The following is a 17,416-nucleotide window of genomic DNA, read 5'->3' on the forward strand; positions in this document are numbered from 1 at the left end:
AAAAAAGCATATCATTCCATACACCAAAAGCAAAGGAATATCTATCATGATTTGGGCAGCGATCTGGGGTGGTGGCCATACTGAAATCTATCAAATGAGTCGGGATGAGGAATTTGCTCGAACTTCGAAGAGGGTATTCTTCACGGTCATATTTGGAAATTATTGAGGATTATCTACCTGTTATATGGGAATCTAGTATGGAATTCATGCAAGATAATGCTCCCATACATACAGCCAATATTATTAAGAATTGGTTTGATGAGCATGGCATTCCTCTTTTTGACTGGCCACTGTGACGGCTTAACGCCAGATAAACAGCGCCAACATGTCAAACGATGCCATACAAGCAATATGGGCAAACAAGGGCTTAAGCCGCACCACACAAATGTCTATAAAGACCGTTCATCGCCCAGATAGATTTCCTTTTCTTCCTCTTTCCCAGATTCGATATTCTCGTTGTTAGGCTACCTAGTCCATATATGAAAATTATTCGTTTTATCTGCTAGTTTCCGAGCCCGTGACAGTGCCTGGTCACTAACAACACCTCATAACCTTATTCAGCTTAAAAAGCAGGCTTCATCAATCAAAGAAGCATTGAAAAAACGCTCACAGACATCACCAACCCCTACCAATCGAGCTTTCAACCAGCTAATCAAGGGGTGTGAACTAGCGCTACATAGTGCTGCAATTTTTACAAAAGAAAACCATGATCTACCTGCTGCCAATGAGAAGCAAAAACAAAAGCGTACTAGGTCTAGATGGCAGCTAGAACATGAAGGCAGCCTATCAATTCAGGAGGCTCGTGAGCTAATATCATTGCCAATTGAGGCTCAAATAGCTCAAGAAGTCGTTCCGCGTCGACCGGTTGAGCCAGCTTTACAACCAGCTCAACGACGACTACCAACGTGTGGGGGGTGTAAAGAAATAGGGCATAGATCAAATAACTGTCCTAATCGATGAGATATATTGATATTTGTATATAATGGCGTTTTGGTGCATAAAAATCGACTTGAATTCGAAATGTTTAGTGAGGTGACCTGCTCACCCGTGTGACCCGCTCGCCCGTTGAATACGTTACCAAAGCGTCGACAGTTCTGGATAAGGGCTCGCTATCGGCACACCATCGAGACGCTCAGGTACAAATAGACTATTGTGCTCATAGATAGAGAATCAAGCGATTCGTTCATTACCCTACATAAACCCTTTTTGCTTACAGGTATATCTACGATAACGATCCGATAACGATTCGTAGCCGAAACGGTCGTTTAACTATATAAACACCTAAAGTCCTACACTCCGGCGTTTACACAGTGCATCTCTGACAAAACCAAGGACAGTACCTTCCAAGAGTTCTCCAGTGCTGTCTCCCAGACTACCAGTTGCCTTGAGATCATCAATCACTGGACTCAGAAGAATCAGAACTTTAACTCAACCAACAAGGAGACCATGAAAGGAAATAATCAACCTGGAACCACCATCAGGAAGGAACTGACCCCTCCCTGAAACATTGGCTCAGTGGAGCCCCATACTGGAACCAACTGTGACTGATTGATGAAAGAAGTAGATGTTTCCACTGCCAGGAATATGGACACCTTGCTCAGAACTGTCCTACTAAGTCCACAACCCCTGAATTGAAGGAGCTTGAGCAGGGAGTGTCTGAGAATGAGATGAATGACAAATTGACAATGCAGGAAAGTCTAGCCCAGGAGAGATTCTCCTGCCTGGGACTAGAAAGTGTCAACCTAGGTGAATTGGATTTTAGTCAACTGGTGGGTGGACAAGGAATTGTGGACTGAGGACCAGAGTTGGATCAAGGATGATTTCTGGAATTTTAAACTCATTCCTATCCAATTCCGTCAGCCAATCGGCTCCCAAGGAGAATGAGAACACCTACGCAGCCTTCTTCCCAAGGCACCTCTTCGTGAAGTCCGGCTTCAAGAAAATAAACAGACGAGGGCATCCGCCTTCTGGATCTCGGATCAGGGTGAGCGCTATTGTGACGGTCTCGAGCAATATGAATATATATTGGTAGACTATCTGACGAAATTCTACATGAGGAGAGAAAGGAAAAAGGCAGGCCTGCCGGCGACGAGCTATCTAGTGTGTGTGATGGGTTTAAGCGAATGCTCAGTGAATGTCCTACGCCAAACAGGCCAAAGTGATCAACATGCTATACAGCTCGCGAGAATCCCTGCTCCGTGACAGCTATGTCCCAATAGCGAAGGTGGAGGAGCGTCCCTGGACAGCTTGCAGTGATGGCTGTGAGCTGACAGAAGAAAAGGATCTGAATGCACTGCCAGCTGCAGTCAAATGTCATCTCAGTAGTGGTCAAGAGAGCGCGTGCAAACTCAGCAACATTTTCAATATACATGTTTTTCTTTGGCCGCTGGTCGATCTCTAGGCCTTTCTCTTTGGTGACAATGGCAATGACCTACACATTCCTCAGCGGCTGTTCCTTCTTTGACTAGAGCAGAGGGGAATTATATACTCACACCCTGCACCTTGACAATTATACCTTTGCTCAGTCCTGACGCCGTCTCCTGTTTCAGAACAAGATGCCACAACTTCCAGAATGACTCAAATGAGCTCTTGTATCCAATGCCTGGGCAGTGCCAACCATTCTTGCTGTGATGGATATCGCACCACCAGCCAAAAAATGCATACAGGAAACAGACTGTCTCATTTGAGTCTGAGATGCATTGTCAGTGCTGCACCGACTACCGAGTCGACACCAATGTACTGACAATATCTGCCAGGGAGCCACCGATGAGCTTCCAACATAGCCTGAGGGTCAAGAGAGTTATCTACCTATTCCAGTACATGCAGGTCTCATCAAGTCTTTCCTGGGTGCCGTCGCTATACCGCTGCTGTTGAAGCTGGGAGACATTCAAGCTCTCTGCTTGGGCCAAATAGTGTTCAGGAGGCAGCTGGCCCTCATCATCAGAGATATCATCGCCAGGTTTATTTTCATCATCCGAATCCTCATTATCGAGTTCCAGGTCACTGGTGGAGTCACTATCAGATCCGTTGTCTGAAAAGATCTCGGTCAGGTCAGAGCTGGCATCAGTCTGATTCTCTGTCGTCAGATCTGACTGGTTGGGAGCAAGGCGCCATGGTCGACACAGCCCGCGGGGAACTGGCAAACAAAGGGCTCCCCTCCGCAGCGACCGCAGTGAGAACGTCTAGATCGATGATGTTGAACAAAATAGCAACAAATGTCCCATTTGAGACTAGCGTCAAAGGACATGAAACCCGTGGCTTGGCGTGGAGGGAAAGCCTGTGGCCGTAGGAATATGCTCATCTGACGCCAAGACTGGAGTTGGTTAGCAGGACTCCTAGAACGGCCGCCGAAGTAACTAGTTAGCCCTTTTCGGCCGCCTGCTAACCGTCACATCGTTAAATGGAGTAGACTTTTGTCCTAGAACTATAGGTCATGTATGTATGTAAGTAGTTGTAGTTATAACAAGTACAAGATACACGACATATTCGCTAATAACTACTTCATTGTGACTCTCATCCATTTTAACTTCCATCTCTTTAATTCATGTCTGGTACGATCCCATAAATCGGGTTCCACAAAAAGTTACCAAGCGCATTGGTAGTTTTAATAGGTTATAGTACACTATGAAAAGACGCTTTCAACAAGCCCAGCCGGGCTAGCTCAATCGGTAGAGCGTGAGACTCTTAATCTCAAGGTTGCGGGTTCGACCCCCGCGTTCGGCTTCTTCAGAAGACGATCACGATTGATCACTTTTTTGTTTGTTTTTTTTGTTTTTACGCTCTTGTGCTCAAGATGGTTTTTTGTCTTCTTTTAATTTTTTTTTGAATTTCATGTCTCGTCGAGTTGGTTATGGGGAGAAATTAGCTGAGCTTGGGACTACTGCGACAGATATATATTTGGAAGTCTATCAGTTGCCAGCGACCATTGATCACTCCTGGCACTATGAAATTGGGGTAGTATCGTATATCTAAATTCTAATGAATGACCATATCCCATTTGTAATATGTGAAGACTGCCAACATATACAGAGCACACAAACTTGTATCAAACTCGATGCGTAGCGTACAATATACCATGATTACTCCCGACCCAGGGATCCGCCATCTATCGTATACATCGTCGTAAATCATGAGGTGTCGTAGACAAACAAAGCAAAACAAACATGCAAATAGAAGTAAGCGAGACCTGCAACACTAGAGTTTAGTCCCCTCCCGTGCGCTATCGCTAAGTCTCCGCGGTCGAAAACCCGGCCTGGATGTATTACTCGGCCCGGGTATGGGCGAGGCGGATGTAGCAGATGCAGTGGACGATCCCAGCTGTCCAGTCCTGGAATCGTTCGTATCGTTGGCGCGTACGCTAGATGTTCGCTCTCCCTGGTGGAGACGCGGGTTCATGAGCCATTGCACTTGCATCCGCATGCTGTTGACGGCGGCGTTGGTATGTGCCATGTCCTCTTTAATTCGTAGACATTCGTTCATGATTGCCATACTGGCGCGTGCGTCAAGGTCTGTAATTGCGTGCGATAGCTGTCCGACCTCCTCTCGGAGAGATTCGTGAAGGGAGAGGAGATAGGTTGTTGGGTTGTTGGACTGGGAGCCGTCACTGGATACCTCCTGTGAGTCGGACGATCCCGTTTGGCCTTCAACCAGAATGTCTCTATTAGTTTGCCCAGGCGTAGCGCGAGAAGCGTCGACCAAAGTGGAGCGGATGTTGGCGAATCCGTCCTCGAAAATCTCGTTTCGTTGTTGTAGATGCCGCATCGTTAACTCGAGAGAATCGAGTCTTGTGTTCTGAGCTTCAAAGTATGGCCCCATCGCGATCAACGGGCATGCTTGTTCATGCATGACGATATCGGCTCGTTTGATTTTGACAGGGCATCCATATTTCGACGCCGTGCAGGAATGAATAGCATCTGGGCAGGCGTCGATATGCTCTCTTAAGTCCTTCTGCAATGTCATTACTTGACAGTGTGGACACATCGTTTCGAAACGCAGACAACTCTTGTTTAGGTGGTCCTAAATCCCGAAAAATCCCGTTAGTACTAGGTCCAAAAGGAGTTCGTTACAAAGTATGACGCACCTCGTAATCTTGCTCCATGACTTCCTCCTCACAATGAGAGCACTGGAGGAGCTCATGCACGCATTTACCATCCGAGTCGAGGTCCTTTTTCCGAGTCTTCTTGTCGCAAGTCTCACTCGGACAATCCAGAAGTTTGTAGCCGCAATACTTGTCAACATGTGACTCGACGTGGCCTCTGGCCATTATCTCCGTACATCCCTCCCCTAAAAATGGGCACTTCACCCGGAGGTCATCACACATATTGATCAAAAGTCGAGGTACATCTGTGTAGACAGTTTGTGTCGGTGTGCGGCAAGTCGGACATGTAAAGTCGTCTCTGCCAGAGGAACTGGTAACGGCGGAACCCAGGCATTTCTGGCAGAACACATGATCACATTGCAAGCGTACTGGGCGTATTAGGGCGCAGTGGCATATCGGACACATGAGATGGGTGTCGTAGCCGGAGACGTAGTCCAATGCACGGAGATCTACGATCTCGTCGTCAGTGCAGCTGGACTCCACCAGGAGGAGTTCTTCGAGATCCATCGTCACGGATCGAAGCTTTGGATGCTAGTTGAGTTTCTGAAATTCCGGCTGCTGCTCAGATAGAAGGTCGTCTGTTGTGCAGTCGAGGGGTACCGAGGGCTGGTGGCGGAGGCCAACACAAGATCATAAACACCCAGAAGTACCCAAAACGAGGCATACAAGGCGTACTTCTGCAAGACCCCTGTTCGTGCAGCAAGTTTGCAGTAGAGCGTCGTTGTTGTGTTAGTCGGGAAGATGGAGCATTTCCGGTCTCTTGCGGGGGGTTTTGGCGGCGGCGGAAGCGGAAGGCGGCAGATCAATCCCCGGCCAATCATCGCGGCTTTATCACCGTCGCCGGCACTGCATCATCTCCGGCGTCATCTTCACCATCTCACCTCTCCATAGAGTCGTCGGTTACACTTGTTATTTGCTGCTTACTGCCCGAGGAAATATCCTCTTCACACGTCTGACTGCTCGACGTGTACATCCGCCAACGATCGCCATCCCTTGTTCTTCTGCTGCATCGGAGCCTTACCGCGCACATCGCTGCCCAGTGCGATTCGAGCCATCACAAACCCACTCCCCCCTTCACCTGTCGCATACAAATCCTGCCTGTCAATCTACGATACTGAGACTCCGCGATGACGAACCCCCCCCAGCTCTTTCTCCTCGCAGATCATATCAAGCTCTCGCTTCTGGAACGACAACGGGCCATTTCACTAAGCCTCGAGTCAAATAGCCAAGATGGAGAGATCTCCCGATCACTAGAGTCTCTACGAGAAGGAATCGAAGCAGCGGAGGCAGAACAACGGCGCTTGGAGGAGGCAAATGATGAGGACGCGGCGGACTGGAAAGACCAACTCGATCAGTTGCGCATTCAATTCCGCGACCTGTCGATCCAATTCCACGGCGAGGGTAGTGCTGGTGCCACATTGAATTCACCCAATGACCCGGCCCTGGCTTCCGACTTTGCCAGGGCAAACAATGCATCGCCCGACTTGAAACAGCCCGTCCCACAGCACCCGCCTTCCAAGAACGTTCGATTCATGGCCGCGGGCGCAGATGAAGATGAAGATCCGAACCGTCGCAATTTATTCCAGCCATACCGTGACTCGCCATCACCCCCGGGAGTCGACCAATCTGGTATGGATAATCAGCAGGTACATGCGTACCACTCGCAGGTGCTTCGTGACCAGGACAACCAATTAGACCGCCTGGGGGAGTCGATCGGACGACAGCATCAATTGAGTATTCAGATTGGTGATGAGCTGGATGGACATATCGCATTGTTGGATGAGGTCGACGAAGGTGTGGACAGACATCAGACCCGGCTGGACCGTGCGAAAAAAGGGCTGGATAAGGTCCGGAGAAGTGCGGGAGACAATTGGAGTCTGATGACAATTGTTGGTCTGATTATCATTCTGATTATCCTGATTGTTATTCTGAAGTGAGTTCCTTACTTGGGCTTATTGATGACACGAACTACTGTTATGTGATTCTGGGAGGGTACGGCGTTGAGAACTGTTCTTTCATCGTGTTTATTCATTCCGAAGAGGTTATTTATGGGAGATATAGGCGTTGGGACGTTATGCTGCTATGGTCATTTATTGATACACTCTTTACGACGTCACTGATACTCCGCTTTTACAAGGTCAATACATATACGATACTACTCTGCCAAGACCGTCTTTGCAGAAAACCGTAGATATTAAACCTCAAGACTCCTAAGAAAAATGCCAGTCTGACTGACCCAGTAAGAACAGAACTATAATGCAATAATAAAATAATAACCACCCCCAATCATTCAAACTTAAAGGCCATGGGAACTTCTGGGAGAATCCTTTGTACGCTGCTGCAGCTTCTCCATGTTCTCGGCGTCGGTCTGGGTTTCTTCACGGTCTGCTTTGACCTGCGCATTGTTAGCATATATCCTTCTTATATTTACAGCCAATAGCATATGTAGGAAAGCACATACCGAAGCTTCACTGTTACTGGCCAATTCCTGCTTCCAGTGTGCCTTTCCCTCCTTCCGATCTTTGGCCTGGTGCTCCTTTTCAGCTTCGTAGACGTTGCTCAGATCATCGCGGTCTAGTACTTGTTGTTAGCATCTACTTCTTCCTTTCTTGCTGTGCAATGGCGTCAGGTGTTCGACTCACTGGTATCCGACTCCTTCAACGAAAACCTTACCGGAGAGGTGTGGAGGGCAGAAAGGGATGCGGGAGTAGGACGGAAAGTGAGACGGGGACCGAGAGTTGCGCGAGTAGAGGCGAGGAAAGACATTGTGGTTGTTGGAATGTAGTAAAACGTTTAGATCTGCGTGGCGAGGGTCTGGTCAGTTCCGGCTTCGTATAGATCGGATGGACTGGGCTTGACATACCAAATAGTATAGTTTCGTATGCACATGAGTCTCTGCGAAGAGTCAATTTAAAGTAGAAAAGATCCAAGGCTAACCAGGAGAAAGTCGATTATTACGAATCATCGCCGTGGTGTAAAGCATGACGTCAGACATACTCAACCGGCGCCGGGCAGACGGAGTTCTTCGCCATTGAACGTCTATTTATATGCGATTTTCTTCTTTTTCGGTTATTATAGCTAAAGCTTTGTTAAACAAGGCTTCAATTATATCTAGGTTACCCCTGGTATTCCTTGAGGGTAAGTGAGTTGCGGCTTATTATTCTGCTGGAGGTTGAGGCCGCCCAGAAGCATGACATCATCAGTCCATGGCCGAGAATAACAGTGGGGGAGATGGACAGGGAGAACATAGACGAAGTGAATGGATTAGATTGTCGTTTCACGATTGACTTGGCCTGTTATATTTATATGGGGCTTATCATGACGTTCTGTAGGCTAAGTGTTCATATCTTGAGGTATGAGCGTGGGCTCCACATCCGCCATGTGTTGTGAAAATACATTCACGAATATTATATATTATACCATTAGTGTAGCTGTATCTACAAGTGCTTTGCATCTAGAAGCGGCTCATCATGCTAGATGCTGCACCTTGGGCTTTCTCTTTAGCTTCCATACTTTCCATAGGGTGGAGGATCCTTGCTGCTACATCGCCGATTGGACATGTCTTCAACAATTGAAATCCATGGATGTTATCGCACTGGGAAAATTAAGAGGATTATCATACCTCCTACAGATGCATTGAAGACAAACCCTTGCGCTTTCCGAGCACCACAGCCTGTGTCTTGTTGTTGACAGCCAGATATCTCCAAAGTTCTACAAGAGACTTGGGTTTACAAGACACTCGACGGTTGGCTTCATACTATCAAGCCTTAATCCGCCTGGGACACAGAATATTGTTGTGTTTCTACAATAGACCAACATTCAAGAAAATAGCGAAATTACATGGCTGCTACTTTCTTGATGGTTTTTCGAATCGAGCCCGTGTGAGTATGCTGGGAATGAGAACCAATATCATAACGGAGAACAGCCATGTAAAGTAACCGCCGTTATCGTTTTATGTGAACGGTCTGTCTACAGAAGTTATGTCCCTTTTATGCTCCGTTATTTCGGGTCGACTTTTTGTGCCTGCAGCTTTATGATATGATCGCGCATGTTGTATCTGGCAGCTCAAGAAGTATGAACGTCTTATCGTGCTCCATGGGCTTCCACTAGACTAGATCTATGCTGAAGATGCGGCCGAATCTTGATTCCAATGTTACATTGATCCCCGAACGCTTCCCCTCTTTGTAACACCTGGGGTTCGGACAGATCTCTGCTGGGAGGTGGGAGCGTTGACTAGAAAGCACTCAGTGAGGAGAAGTTATGACTTGTGGCATTGAAGGAACAATGTAGAGGATTCTATTGCGGAAGGTCATCCGTGACGGAAAGCCATCCGCAACAATGCTGTTGGTGGATTCTCGGTTAGACCACCCGAATACCCCACATGTATCTTATCTAGCGGATCTGATCAGCCATGGTTAGTTTATGCGATTGCATGGTTTGTTATATTAGAGCTGCTGCTGCGATTTAAATGTATCAAATTGTCTTTCTTTATTTTTACATTCAAGTAGCTCACGGTATACCCGATAATGTTGCCCAGAATCCCTACTAAGTTGCCAATTGCGCGCACATTGCGCCTACCCTCAATCCAAGCACGAAGTATCGCAACCGTGCCTTTTCGACTACCAGCGGCCAGAAACGAACCAAACGTGAGTACAATAATAAGGCCAGAGAGGAGGAGAGTTAACCAGCACAGTTTGATTTTATCAAAGGATCACCCGAAAGAGCACAACTGGAAAAATCCCTGAAAACCCTCAAGTCTCAACTACCCCTCGAAAGCCCATTCTTCGTCAACGGCAAAGCGCAATCCGCTTCAAATACCATCGGACAGCCAATTCCATCCGAGCACGCTACCACATTCACCAACTATCCGCTTGCGACTTCGGAGCAAGTCAATGCATCGATTGAATCAGCGCTGGGTGCTAAGAAGGAATGGGAAAATACGCCTTTCGTCGATCGAGTTGCTATCTTTCAGCGAGCTGCGGAGCTTGTGACTGGCAAGTACCGGTATGACCTTATCGCTGCGACGATGCTGGGACAGGGAAAGAATGTCTGGCAGGGGGAGATTGATGCTGCGGCTGAATTGGCGGATTTCTTCCGTTTGAACTGCAATTTGGCTGCTGAATTGTTGGAGAAGCAGCCGGATCGTGGAAGTGAGGGGATGTGGACGTATGTTCCTTTAAACCATTGCCTTTAGTGACTACAAGGCTAATTCTTCTAGACGAGTGGACTACCGACCCCTCGAAGGATTCGTCTACGCCATCTCGCCATTCAACTTCACAGCCATTGGAGGCAACCTAGTCTCCGCCCCCGCACTTATGGGCAATGTCGTGGTCTGGAAGCCTTCCCCGTCCAACGTCTACGCCAGCACCCTGGTCTACAAGATCCTCCTCGAAGCTGGCCTGCCTCCCAACGTGATCCAATTCGTCACCGGCGACGCCGAACAAATCACAAACACAGTACTCTCCCACCGCGAATTCGCGGGCTTGAACTTCACAGGTTCCTCAGATGTCTTTCGCTCGCTGTACAGCCAGGTCGGTCAGAATATCGGCAAGAAGGTTTACCGCGACTACCCTCGCCTGGTTGGCGAAACTAGCGGTAAGAACTTCCACCTCGTCCATCCGACGGCAGATGTCGACAGCGCTGTCTACCATACCATTAGAGGTGCATTTGAGTACCAAGGACAGAAGTGCTCAGCTACATCGCGATTGTATCTGCCTGGGTCGCGGGCTCAGGAGTTCCTGTCCAAGCTCAAGGAGGAAACGAAGACTATCACCATTGGATCTCCCGACAAGGACTTGGATGCATTTATGGGACCTGTCATCCACCGGGGCTCCTTTGAGAGGATCAAGGGCGTTATCGATGCTAGCAACAAGGATTCGTCGTTGGAGTTGATCACAGGTGGAACTTACGATGACTCGACGGGCTTCTACGTGCACCCGACTGTTTACCGGGCTAACGACATCGACCACGAACTGTTCAACACAGAGGTTTTCGGACCAGTCTTGTCAGTATACGTCTACCCGGATAGCCAGTGGTCGTCCATCCTGCAAAAGATTGACAAAAGCGGCGGCGGATTTGCCCTAACGGGTGCTGTCTTTGCGGCGGATCGGAAAGCCGTCCGAGAGGCTGAGGATACACTGCGGTATTCGGCAGGAAACTTCTATATCAGTGAGTTTATCTTTCCCCTCTTCTTTGGACTATCTCCTTCTAACATTTGTAGACTGCAAAACGACAGCCGCACTTATCGGACAGCAAACGTTTGGTGGAAGCCGTGCCAGTGGAACAAATGACAAGGCCGGTAGCCCGAATGCGCTCTTGCGATTCGCAAGTCCTCGGACGATTAAGGAGGAATTTTTCCCGCTGGATGGATACAAATACCCTAGCAATGAGTAATTAGCTAGCGTAGGATGAACAATAAGGTGTACATAGAAGCAAACATTAGCAATGCAATTGTCAGTCGTTTTATTGTATAGCTTCATTATATCTATATCGGGTAAAAAAAAAAAAATATATGCTATAACCAGCCAATAGCTATCCCATCGCATAATCTAACCACAAATTGCCCATCCCGCTAATTAAACCAATCCTCTGCATAGACAACGTTGCACCCCCGCATCATGGAATGCGTCGCATAGACTATCCTCCCACCGCAACTTGCGCCATGGGTATCACCACCCGGATATTGGAACCGAGCTAACCTTTTGTATATAGTGTGATCTAGCTAAACGTACATATAAAGACCAATCCCTCCCCCATCAAACACAGAGCCAACAATTCATTCAATTTATTTTGACATACAGTCGCAATGCCCATTTCTAAATCCGCTCCCATCGCCATCATTGGCGCAGGCGTCTTCGGCCTCTCCACTGCCCTTCAACTTGCCAGTGATGGATATACGAATATCACTGTTTTTGAAAAAGATGACCAGATCCCGCCTCGCTCGTCGGCCGGTTTTGATCTTAATAAGATCGTGAGGGCTGAGTATGAGGATCCGTGGTATACTGAGTTGACGATTGTACGCCCCCTTCCCTTAATTAATTAAATGCACACAGAAATGCTAACACTGCGCAGAAAGCAATCGAAGCGTGGAAAACCCCCCTCTACGCACCCCACTACCACCAAACCGGATTCCTACACCTAGTCTCCGGCTCCGCTCCCCAGAAAGCAGTCGATACTCTAACGCGCTTCCTCGCGACAGTCCGCGACCATCCCAAATACAAGGGCCAGATCCAGGATATTACTACCCGCGAGGACATCCGCAACATAGCCTGGCAATACGACGGCCAATTCCCCGGCTGGAAAGGCTACTTCAACCGCCAAGCGGGCTATGCCCATGCATCTAATGCTTTGCTCGCGGTATATAAGGCTGCCGCAGCCAACGGCGTCAAATTCATCCTCGGCAAGGACCGCGGCTGGATAACCGAACTAATCCACTCCCCCAACAGCAAAAAGATAACAGCCCTCCGCACCCACTCCGGCACCACAATCCCAACAACCCTCACAATCGTCGCCACCGGCGCCGCAGCAGCAACCCTCATCCCCACCGCAGCATCCCAAATCGTCGCGAAATCCTGGTCCCTAGCACACATCCACCTAACCGACGACGAAACCTCCGCCCTGCGCAACATTCCCGTAACCTATGCCCGCGACCTGGGCTTTTTCTTCGAACCGGACCCAGTCACCAACTGGCTTAAGATCTGCCCCATGGGCGGGGGGTATGTCAACACCGATCCCGTATCTGGACGATCATTGCCGCCCAAGACACTTGCGGAGAGCGATGTTTTGCCGGTTGAGGATGAGGGGCGGATTCGGCGGTTGTTGAGGGAGGCGTTGCCGGGGTTTGAGGGGAGGGAGCTTGTGGGGAAGAAGTTGTGCTGGTTTGCGGATACGAGGGATTCGGAGTTTGTGGTTGATTATGTGCCTGGGATGGAGGGGTCTGTTGTGATGTTGTCGGGGGATTCGGGGCATTTGTTTAAGATGTTGCCGATTGCGGGGGGGTGGGTGAAGGGGTTGGTGGAGGAGGGGGGGCAGGGGGTTGCTAGGTGGCAGTGGAAGGAGGGGAAGGGGCAGGATGATGGGAAGGGGGATGTTAGTTGGCGGCTTGGGGAAACGAGGGAGTTTGCGGATATTAAGAAGTTGTCTAAGTTGTGATGCGTCCAGGCTTAGTTTAGTTTGAGAGATTGTTTGTTTGATTCATGATAATGCTAGTTTCCAGTTCATCTGTTCGATTATTATCTGCCAATCAAAGCCATTCTTGCTCTGGTCCTCTTCCACATTCAAATCTCGCGACTTCCAAATCGTCTCTGTAGCTTCACGTACCATGGGGATGTTACTGATAGGCCATTGGTGCAAAAGAACAGAAAAGTAGTCCAGCACCTGTAAACGATCCTCATCCGTATTCGACAGACATCCAGCGAGGAAAAGCGGCCACATGGGAAACAGCTGTCTCTCTTGACCCTCATGGATCACCTGCCCAATTCGATTTAACAAGCGGCCAAGTTGCTCTTGCAGCGCCGGCTGGCATGGCGGGATATCACACGCCAGTTGTAGAAACAGATCCGCTGCCATGCGGAAACATTCAGCACATGTTGCTAGGTAATCACTAGCAGAAGGATTCTCCTCAGTCAGCGAGTCCAGTTGGCTGCGGATGGACATAGCCTGGCATCGCAAGTCCTCCTCGCAGGTCAACGAACTGCGACCACTCTGGCGTAGATGCCGTTTCCGTTGAACCAGGCGGGTCATCTTTGCTATGATATCAAGTAGACTGAGGGAGCAGCCCATATGAGGTTGGATTTTGTCCCGGATATCCGAGCCAAGGTCAACGTCTAGTCCTATTTCTGAAGGACATTGTAGAGTTGAAATGCTGTCTGAGCTATCATCAACCTGCTCGCGAGAACTCGTTGTCAAGAAGAAAACGGTACGAAAACGGAAGTAGCTATACACGAAGAAGAGTATCTGTGGGTCAAGGAGGTTGGCGAAACTATCGATGATAGCAAAGGCGCCTTGTGCATGTTGAACCCAGTCTGGTCGACAGCCTGAAGCAATTTCTAGAGAGCACAGAATAACACATGTTATGAGGGTCTCGTTGGCATAATGCATATCGGTCAATGACTCGCGAAGTAAGCAGAGGGCTTGCGATTTGTACGATAACGAGACCTTCTCGTAATCGAGGTATGTCTCTGCGCGACGGTCATTGGCGCTTAGGGAAAGGACAGCGTATAATAGCGGCCGTTGTCCGTAGCAAAATGGGATAACCAGAGATCGAAAATGGTTGCTTTGGTCATCTTGGAAGACTCGAACCTTGCAAATAACTTCTAGATCTGCATCCAGTTAGTTGGTTTTCCTATCTCTCATTGGACCACCGTACAATATTGAAAGAGTTGTTTCTCAAGGATGCCGCATCCTCCCAACGGACTTATCGAAAGCCCAGGCCTGAGAGAGCCAATAAAGTCTTGCGAGACGTTGTCGACCTCAGACCTATCCTTTGATGACACATGCTCGGTAGAAAACAAGCTCATATCCCGAGAAGAAACACTTAAAAAGTGCCATAGCAGATCTCCTCGACGCGACTTCCACCGAACATCGCCTAGAACACATCAGCTGCTAATACAAACCAAGCAAACATAAAACATACATACATCGGCTAATCTTGAATCGCAACGAGGTCGACTGCGACGGCTCAGTGAGATACGGACACACGACCCCTCGCACCAGACAGTTCCTGCAAGATGGCCGCTCCTCTAGTTCAAGTGGTCAGCTTGGTTCAGTATAGCCGACACTAGCCAGGGACAGCTGTACCATCGCATCGACGCTTTCTACCTGTCATCTGTTAGAATAAACTATTGGTATCGTGGATTGGACGTACTCTTGCAGGCCAAGCAACCAGTTCGACTGCGCAGTTTCATGGTAAATGATTGATATTATCTGATAGCGATTGATGTTGCCGTGGATGTAACGGAAATGTGAACAGCGTTGCTGTGGAATTCCTTGACTTATCGTGGTCATGTGCGGGGTTGCGCTAACCGAATCAGGTATCTTGATCTATACGGAGGTACTTTACACTGATCTATCTTACTCCAGCCTTACTTTCTGTCTAGCTTTCTCTGTCTAGATTAGATACAGATGGAATCTGACATCAAGATGTTCTCGTACTCCCATCACTTTCCTTATCAGGATATCAATTCCATCCCCAGATGACCCTAAACTCGGCATAAGCTTCCGCATCGGAACAGGTCCCACTACCAAAGGAAGCCGTTATCAGTGACACTATGGAGTAGCGAGCCCCTCAGAGTCCGCCAGAGAGCGAACTTTTCCTCGGGAGCGAATCCGAAGCACAACTGGAGTCGGACTCCATCCCTGATGCACCAGGGTTAATGTGATGATCACTGTTATCGCGTACCCTAGTGCTACAATGCAACGCCTTGTCGCCTAGTCTAGTCTTAATGTACCCCGCAGCATGTATGGGAACTATACATTGAAAAGAGCCCCCCTCACCTGGACATCTTGATTCCATCCATTGTCCATTCAACAACACGACAACATGCTCAGAAACAAAATCGCCGCTGCCTTCACAGCAATCAGAAACCATTTGTCAAAGTTCCAAGTCCGTCGAGGTTCGACTGCCTCCACCTTGATCCCAGGAGCAGGTCTCCCGCACAAGACATCCAAGCCCTCAGCAATCGACCACAAGACCAAGCCGCCTGCTCACTCTATCATTCCGACCAACGTGCTACTACGCTCACTTCTGGTCACCACAATATCCTCCAATTGGATCCTCCGCGTCCCGTCTTTGTCGATTCTAATGTTACTTACGAAAGCAAAAGGTCCTTTGTTCAATGTGGATAGAAACCCGTTCATCCATGGTTTTCTGAAGAGAACTTTGTATGACCATTTTTGTGCGGGTGAGGTGGAAGGTCAAGTGAGAGATACTATACGGCAGCTCAAAGATACAGGACTACGGGGTGTTATCTTGACATATGCCCGGGAGACTACCCGGGATGACCGCATAGCAAAACAAAAGGAAGAGAGCAATGAAAAAGTGGAAGCATTGGAAAGGGACGAAATGATCCAGGCTTGGACAGACGGCGTACTAAGAACAATAGACATGATTGACGAAGGTGACTACCTGGCACTCAAGTGAGCTCACCCTCCCCTCACTACTTTGCTGTCTCGCTAACAATAGTAGATTGACTGGAGCCGGCCCCCAAGTCAACCAAGCCTTAACCACCAACACACCCCCACCACCTCAAATGCTCGAAGCCCTCGACGAAATCTGCCGCCGCGTCGTACAAAAGAATGCCCGGATCCTAATGGATGCTGAACAACGCGCCTTCCTCGACGGAATCTACTCATGGACCCTCGACCTGATGCGCAAGTACAACCGAGACGGCAGAACAGTCGTGTACAATACCTACCAGGCCTACCTGAAAGCTACACCAGACGTTATCGCGACACACATGCAGGCAGCCGGGAGCGAAGGGTTCATTCTCGGTTTGAAATTGGTTCGCGGGGCATACATGGGCTCGGACCCGAGGAATTTGATCCATGATACTAAAGAGGAGACTGATACGGCGTATGATACTATCGTGCAGAGTGTGCTGTCCAGACGGTTTATGGGCTTCGGTGGGGAGAACGCAAAGGCGTTCCCGCCTACGGACCTTTTCCTGGCATCTCACAACTATAAAAGTGTCATGGCCGCTCATCACCTGCACCAGACTCGGATGATCGCGCAACTCCCCACCGTCAATGTGGAGTACGGACAGTTAATGGGAATGGCCGATGGTGTAAGCTACGGTCTCTTGCAAGTCAAGGGCCACAACAATATGTCCCCGGGAGTCTACAAGTGCTTGACGTGGGGAAGTCTGGGAGAATGTTTGCAGTATCTCGTGAGGCGGGCAATGGAGAATCAGGATGCAGTGGCACGGACAGATTCGGAACACCAAGCGTTGAAAGCGGAGGTGAAGAGGAGATTTCTGGGGGTTTTGCGTGGTTAGTGCTACAGAGTAGATAAGAAATAAACTTGGACTAGCGCAGACGCTAAAACATGGTTAGTCTATCCGCAGCCCCACATATAACCTTATCAGATCGTAGAACTTCCCCGGATTTTTTTTTTTTTTTTTTTTTTTTTTTTCAATCCCTCTGATAATGATGTGCCAATAGGAAGGCTCCCCGGTGCGAATGTCCTCTTTTTGAAAAGGCCCTTAGGAGTGATATACGACCTGAACCCCGCAAACTGCAACTTGCCACGCTAGCTAAATCTAGATGTTACTCATCTATGTACTCCGTAGAGATGAATGGTACCAGTAGTTAGCAATCACG

At 48.7% G+C, this 17,416-nt stretch overlaps 9 protein-coding genes and 1 non-coding gene across 10 annotated transcripts; 6 read left to right on the top strand and 4 right to left on the bottom strand.

Annotated features, from left to right (window-relative positions):
- Positions 1-2,005: 2,005 nt before the first annotated feature.
- On the bottom strand, positions 2,006-2,984 carry ASPGLDRAFT_721925 (uncharacterized protein). Its single transcript, XM_022549597.1, has 3 exons — positions 2,809-2,984; positions 2,493-2,689; positions 2,006-2,431 (listed from the first exon to the last, which is right to left on the bottom strand). Exons 1-3 carry the CDS (start codon positions 2,885-2,887, stop codon positions 2,171-2,173), a joined length of 537 nt encoding a protein of 178 aa, XP_022405249.1. The 5' UTR covers positions 2,888-2,984; the 3' UTR covers positions 2,006-2,170.
- ASPGLDRAFT_42158 (uncharacterized protein) lies at positions 2,956-3,305 on the top strand. Its single transcript, XM_022545552.1, has one exon. It carries the CDS (start codon positions 3,113-3,115, stop codon positions 3,287-3,289), a length of 177 nt encoding a protein of 58 aa, XP_022405250.1. The 5' UTR covers positions 2,956-3,112; the 3' UTR covers positions 3,290-3,305.
- A 345-nt stretch (positions 3,306-3,650) lies between these two features.
- On the top strand, positions 3,651-3,723 carry ASPGLDRAFT_t15. Its single transcript has one exon. It is a non-coding gene; the product is annotated as a tRNA-Lys (tRNA).
- A 471-nt stretch (positions 3,724-4,194) lies between these two features.
- Positions 4,195-5,605, bottom strand: ASPGLDRAFT_63434 (putative TRAF-like signal transducer; the record flags this gene model as incomplete). Its single annotated transcript, XM_022548657.1, has 2 exons — positions 4,195-5,001; positions 5,081-5,605. The coding sequence occupies 2 exons, from the start codon at positions 5,603-5,605 to the stop codon at positions 4,195-4,197; spliced, it is 1,332 nt and encodes a 443-aa protein (XP_022405251.1).
- Positions 5,606-6,225: 620 nt separating this feature from the next.
- ASPGLDRAFT_117739 (syntaxin family protein) lies at positions 6,226-7,035 on the top strand (the record flags this gene model as incomplete). The annotated part of the gene is made up of 1 exon (XM_022539901.1): positions 6,226-7,035. One exon carries the CDS (start codon positions 6,226-6,228, stop codon positions 7,033-7,035), a length of 810 nt encoding a protein of 269 aa, XP_022405252.1.
- A 184-nt stretch (positions 7,036-7,219) lies between these two features.
- Positions 7,220-8,163, bottom strand: ASPGLDRAFT_722024 (uncharacterized protein). The gene is made up of 4 exons (XM_022549598.1): positions 7,962-8,163; positions 7,741-7,897; positions 7,560-7,672; positions 7,220-7,493 (listed from the first exon to the last, which is right to left on the bottom strand). Exons 2-4 carry the CDS (start codon positions 7,862-7,864, stop codon positions 7,395-7,397), a joined length of 336 nt encoding a protein of 111 aa, XP_022405253.1. The 5' UTR covers positions 7,865-7,897; positions 7,962-8,163; the 3' UTR covers positions 7,220-7,394.
- A 1,401-nt stretch (positions 8,164-9,564) lies between these two features.
- ASPGLDRAFT_79082 (L-glutamate gamma-semialdehyde dehydrogenase) lies at positions 9,565-11,559 on the top strand. The gene is made up of 4 exons (XM_022550002.1): positions 9,565-9,744; positions 9,792-10,264; positions 10,317-11,266; positions 11,319-11,559. Exons 1-4 carry the CDS (start codon positions 9,625-9,627, stop codon positions 11,489-11,491), a joined length of 1,716 nt encoding a protein of 571 aa, XP_022405254.1. The 5' UTR covers positions 9,565-9,624; the 3' UTR covers positions 11,492-11,559.
- A 344-nt stretch (positions 11,560-11,903) lies between these two features.
- On the top strand, positions 11,904-13,249 carry ASPGLDRAFT_117085 (NAD(P)/FAD-dependent oxidoreductase; the record flags this gene model as incomplete). The annotated part of the gene is made up of 2 exons (XM_022539837.1): positions 11,904-12,103; positions 12,151-13,249. The coding sequence occupies 2 exons, from the start codon at positions 11,904-11,906 to the stop codon at positions 13,247-13,249; spliced, it is 1,299 nt and encodes a 432-aa protein (XP_022405255.1).
- Positions 13,250-13,291: 42 nt separating this feature from the next.
- Positions 13,292-15,003, bottom strand: ASPGLDRAFT_117531 (Zn(II)2Cys6 transcription factor; the record flags this gene model as incomplete). The annotated part of the gene is made up of 5 exons (XM_022539879.1): positions 13,292-14,418; positions 14,466-14,684; positions 14,722-14,838; positions 14,897-14,917; positions 14,964-15,003. 5 exons carry the CDS (start codon positions 15,001-15,003, stop codon positions 13,292-13,294), a joined length of 1,524 nt encoding a protein of 507 aa, XP_022405256.1.
- Positions 15,004-15,638: 635 nt separating this feature from the next.
- Positions 15,639-17,091, top strand: ASPGLDRAFT_63439 (proline dehydrogenase family protein; the record flags this gene model as incomplete). Its single annotated transcript, XM_022548658.1, has 3 exons — positions 15,639-15,711; positions 15,745-16,234; positions 16,284-17,091. 3 exons carry the CDS (start codon positions 15,639-15,641, stop codon positions 17,089-17,091), a joined length of 1,371 nt encoding a protein of 456 aa, XP_022405257.1.
- Positions 17,092-17,416: the final 325 nt, after the last annotated feature.

The sequence above is a fragment of the Aspergillus glaucus genome (assembly GCF_001890805.1).
Source record: "Aspergillus glaucus CBS 516.65 unplaced genomic scaffold ASPGLscaffold_2, whole genome shotgun sequence".
Lineage (NCBI taxonomy): Eukaryota > Fungi > Ascomycota > Eurotiomycetes > Eurotiales > Aspergillaceae > Aspergillus > Aspergillus glaucus.

Coding starts and splice junctions, on each gene's coding strand:
- ASPGLDRAFT_721925 (XM_022549597.1), bottom strand. CDS start 2,887: ATGTCTCCCAGCTTCAACAGCAGCGGTATAGCGACGGCACCCAGGAAA. Junction 2,690..2,808: donor ACCTGCATGTACTGGAATAG/GTAGATAACTCT, acceptor AATGCATCTCAG/ACTCAAATGAGACAGTCTGT. Junction 2,432..2,492: donor TAATTGTCAAGGTGCAGGGT/GTGAGTATATAA, acceptor AGGAATGTGTAG/GTCATTGCCATTGTCACCAA.
- ASPGLDRAFT_42158 (XM_022545552.1), top strand. CDS start 3,113: ATGGTCGACACAGCCCGCGGGGAACTGGCAAACAAAGGGCTCCCCTCC.
- ASPGLDRAFT_722024 (XM_022549598.1), bottom strand. CDS start 7,864: ATGTCTTTCCTCGCCTCTACTCGCGCAACTCTCGGTCCCCGTCTCACT. Junction 7,673..7,740: donor GTTGAAGGAGTCGGATACCA/GTGAGTCGAACA, acceptor AACAAGTACTAG/ACCGCGATGATCTGAGCAAC. Junction 7,494..7,559: donor CCAGTAACAGTGAAGCTTCG/GTATGTGCTTTC, acceptor AACAATGCGCAG/GTCAAAGCAGACCGTGAAGA.
- ASPGLDRAFT_79082 (XM_022550002.1), top strand. CDS start 9,625: ATGTTGCCCAGAATCCCTACTAAGTTGCCAATTGCGCGCACATTGCGC. Junction 9,745..9,791: donor CGGCCAGAAACGAACCAAAC/GTGAGTACAATA, acceptor TAACCAGCACAG/TTTGATTTTATCAAAGGATC. Junction 10,265..10,316: donor GGAAGTGAGGGGATGTGGAC/GTATGTTCCTTT, acceptor TAATTCTTCTAG/ACGAGTGGACTACCGACCCC.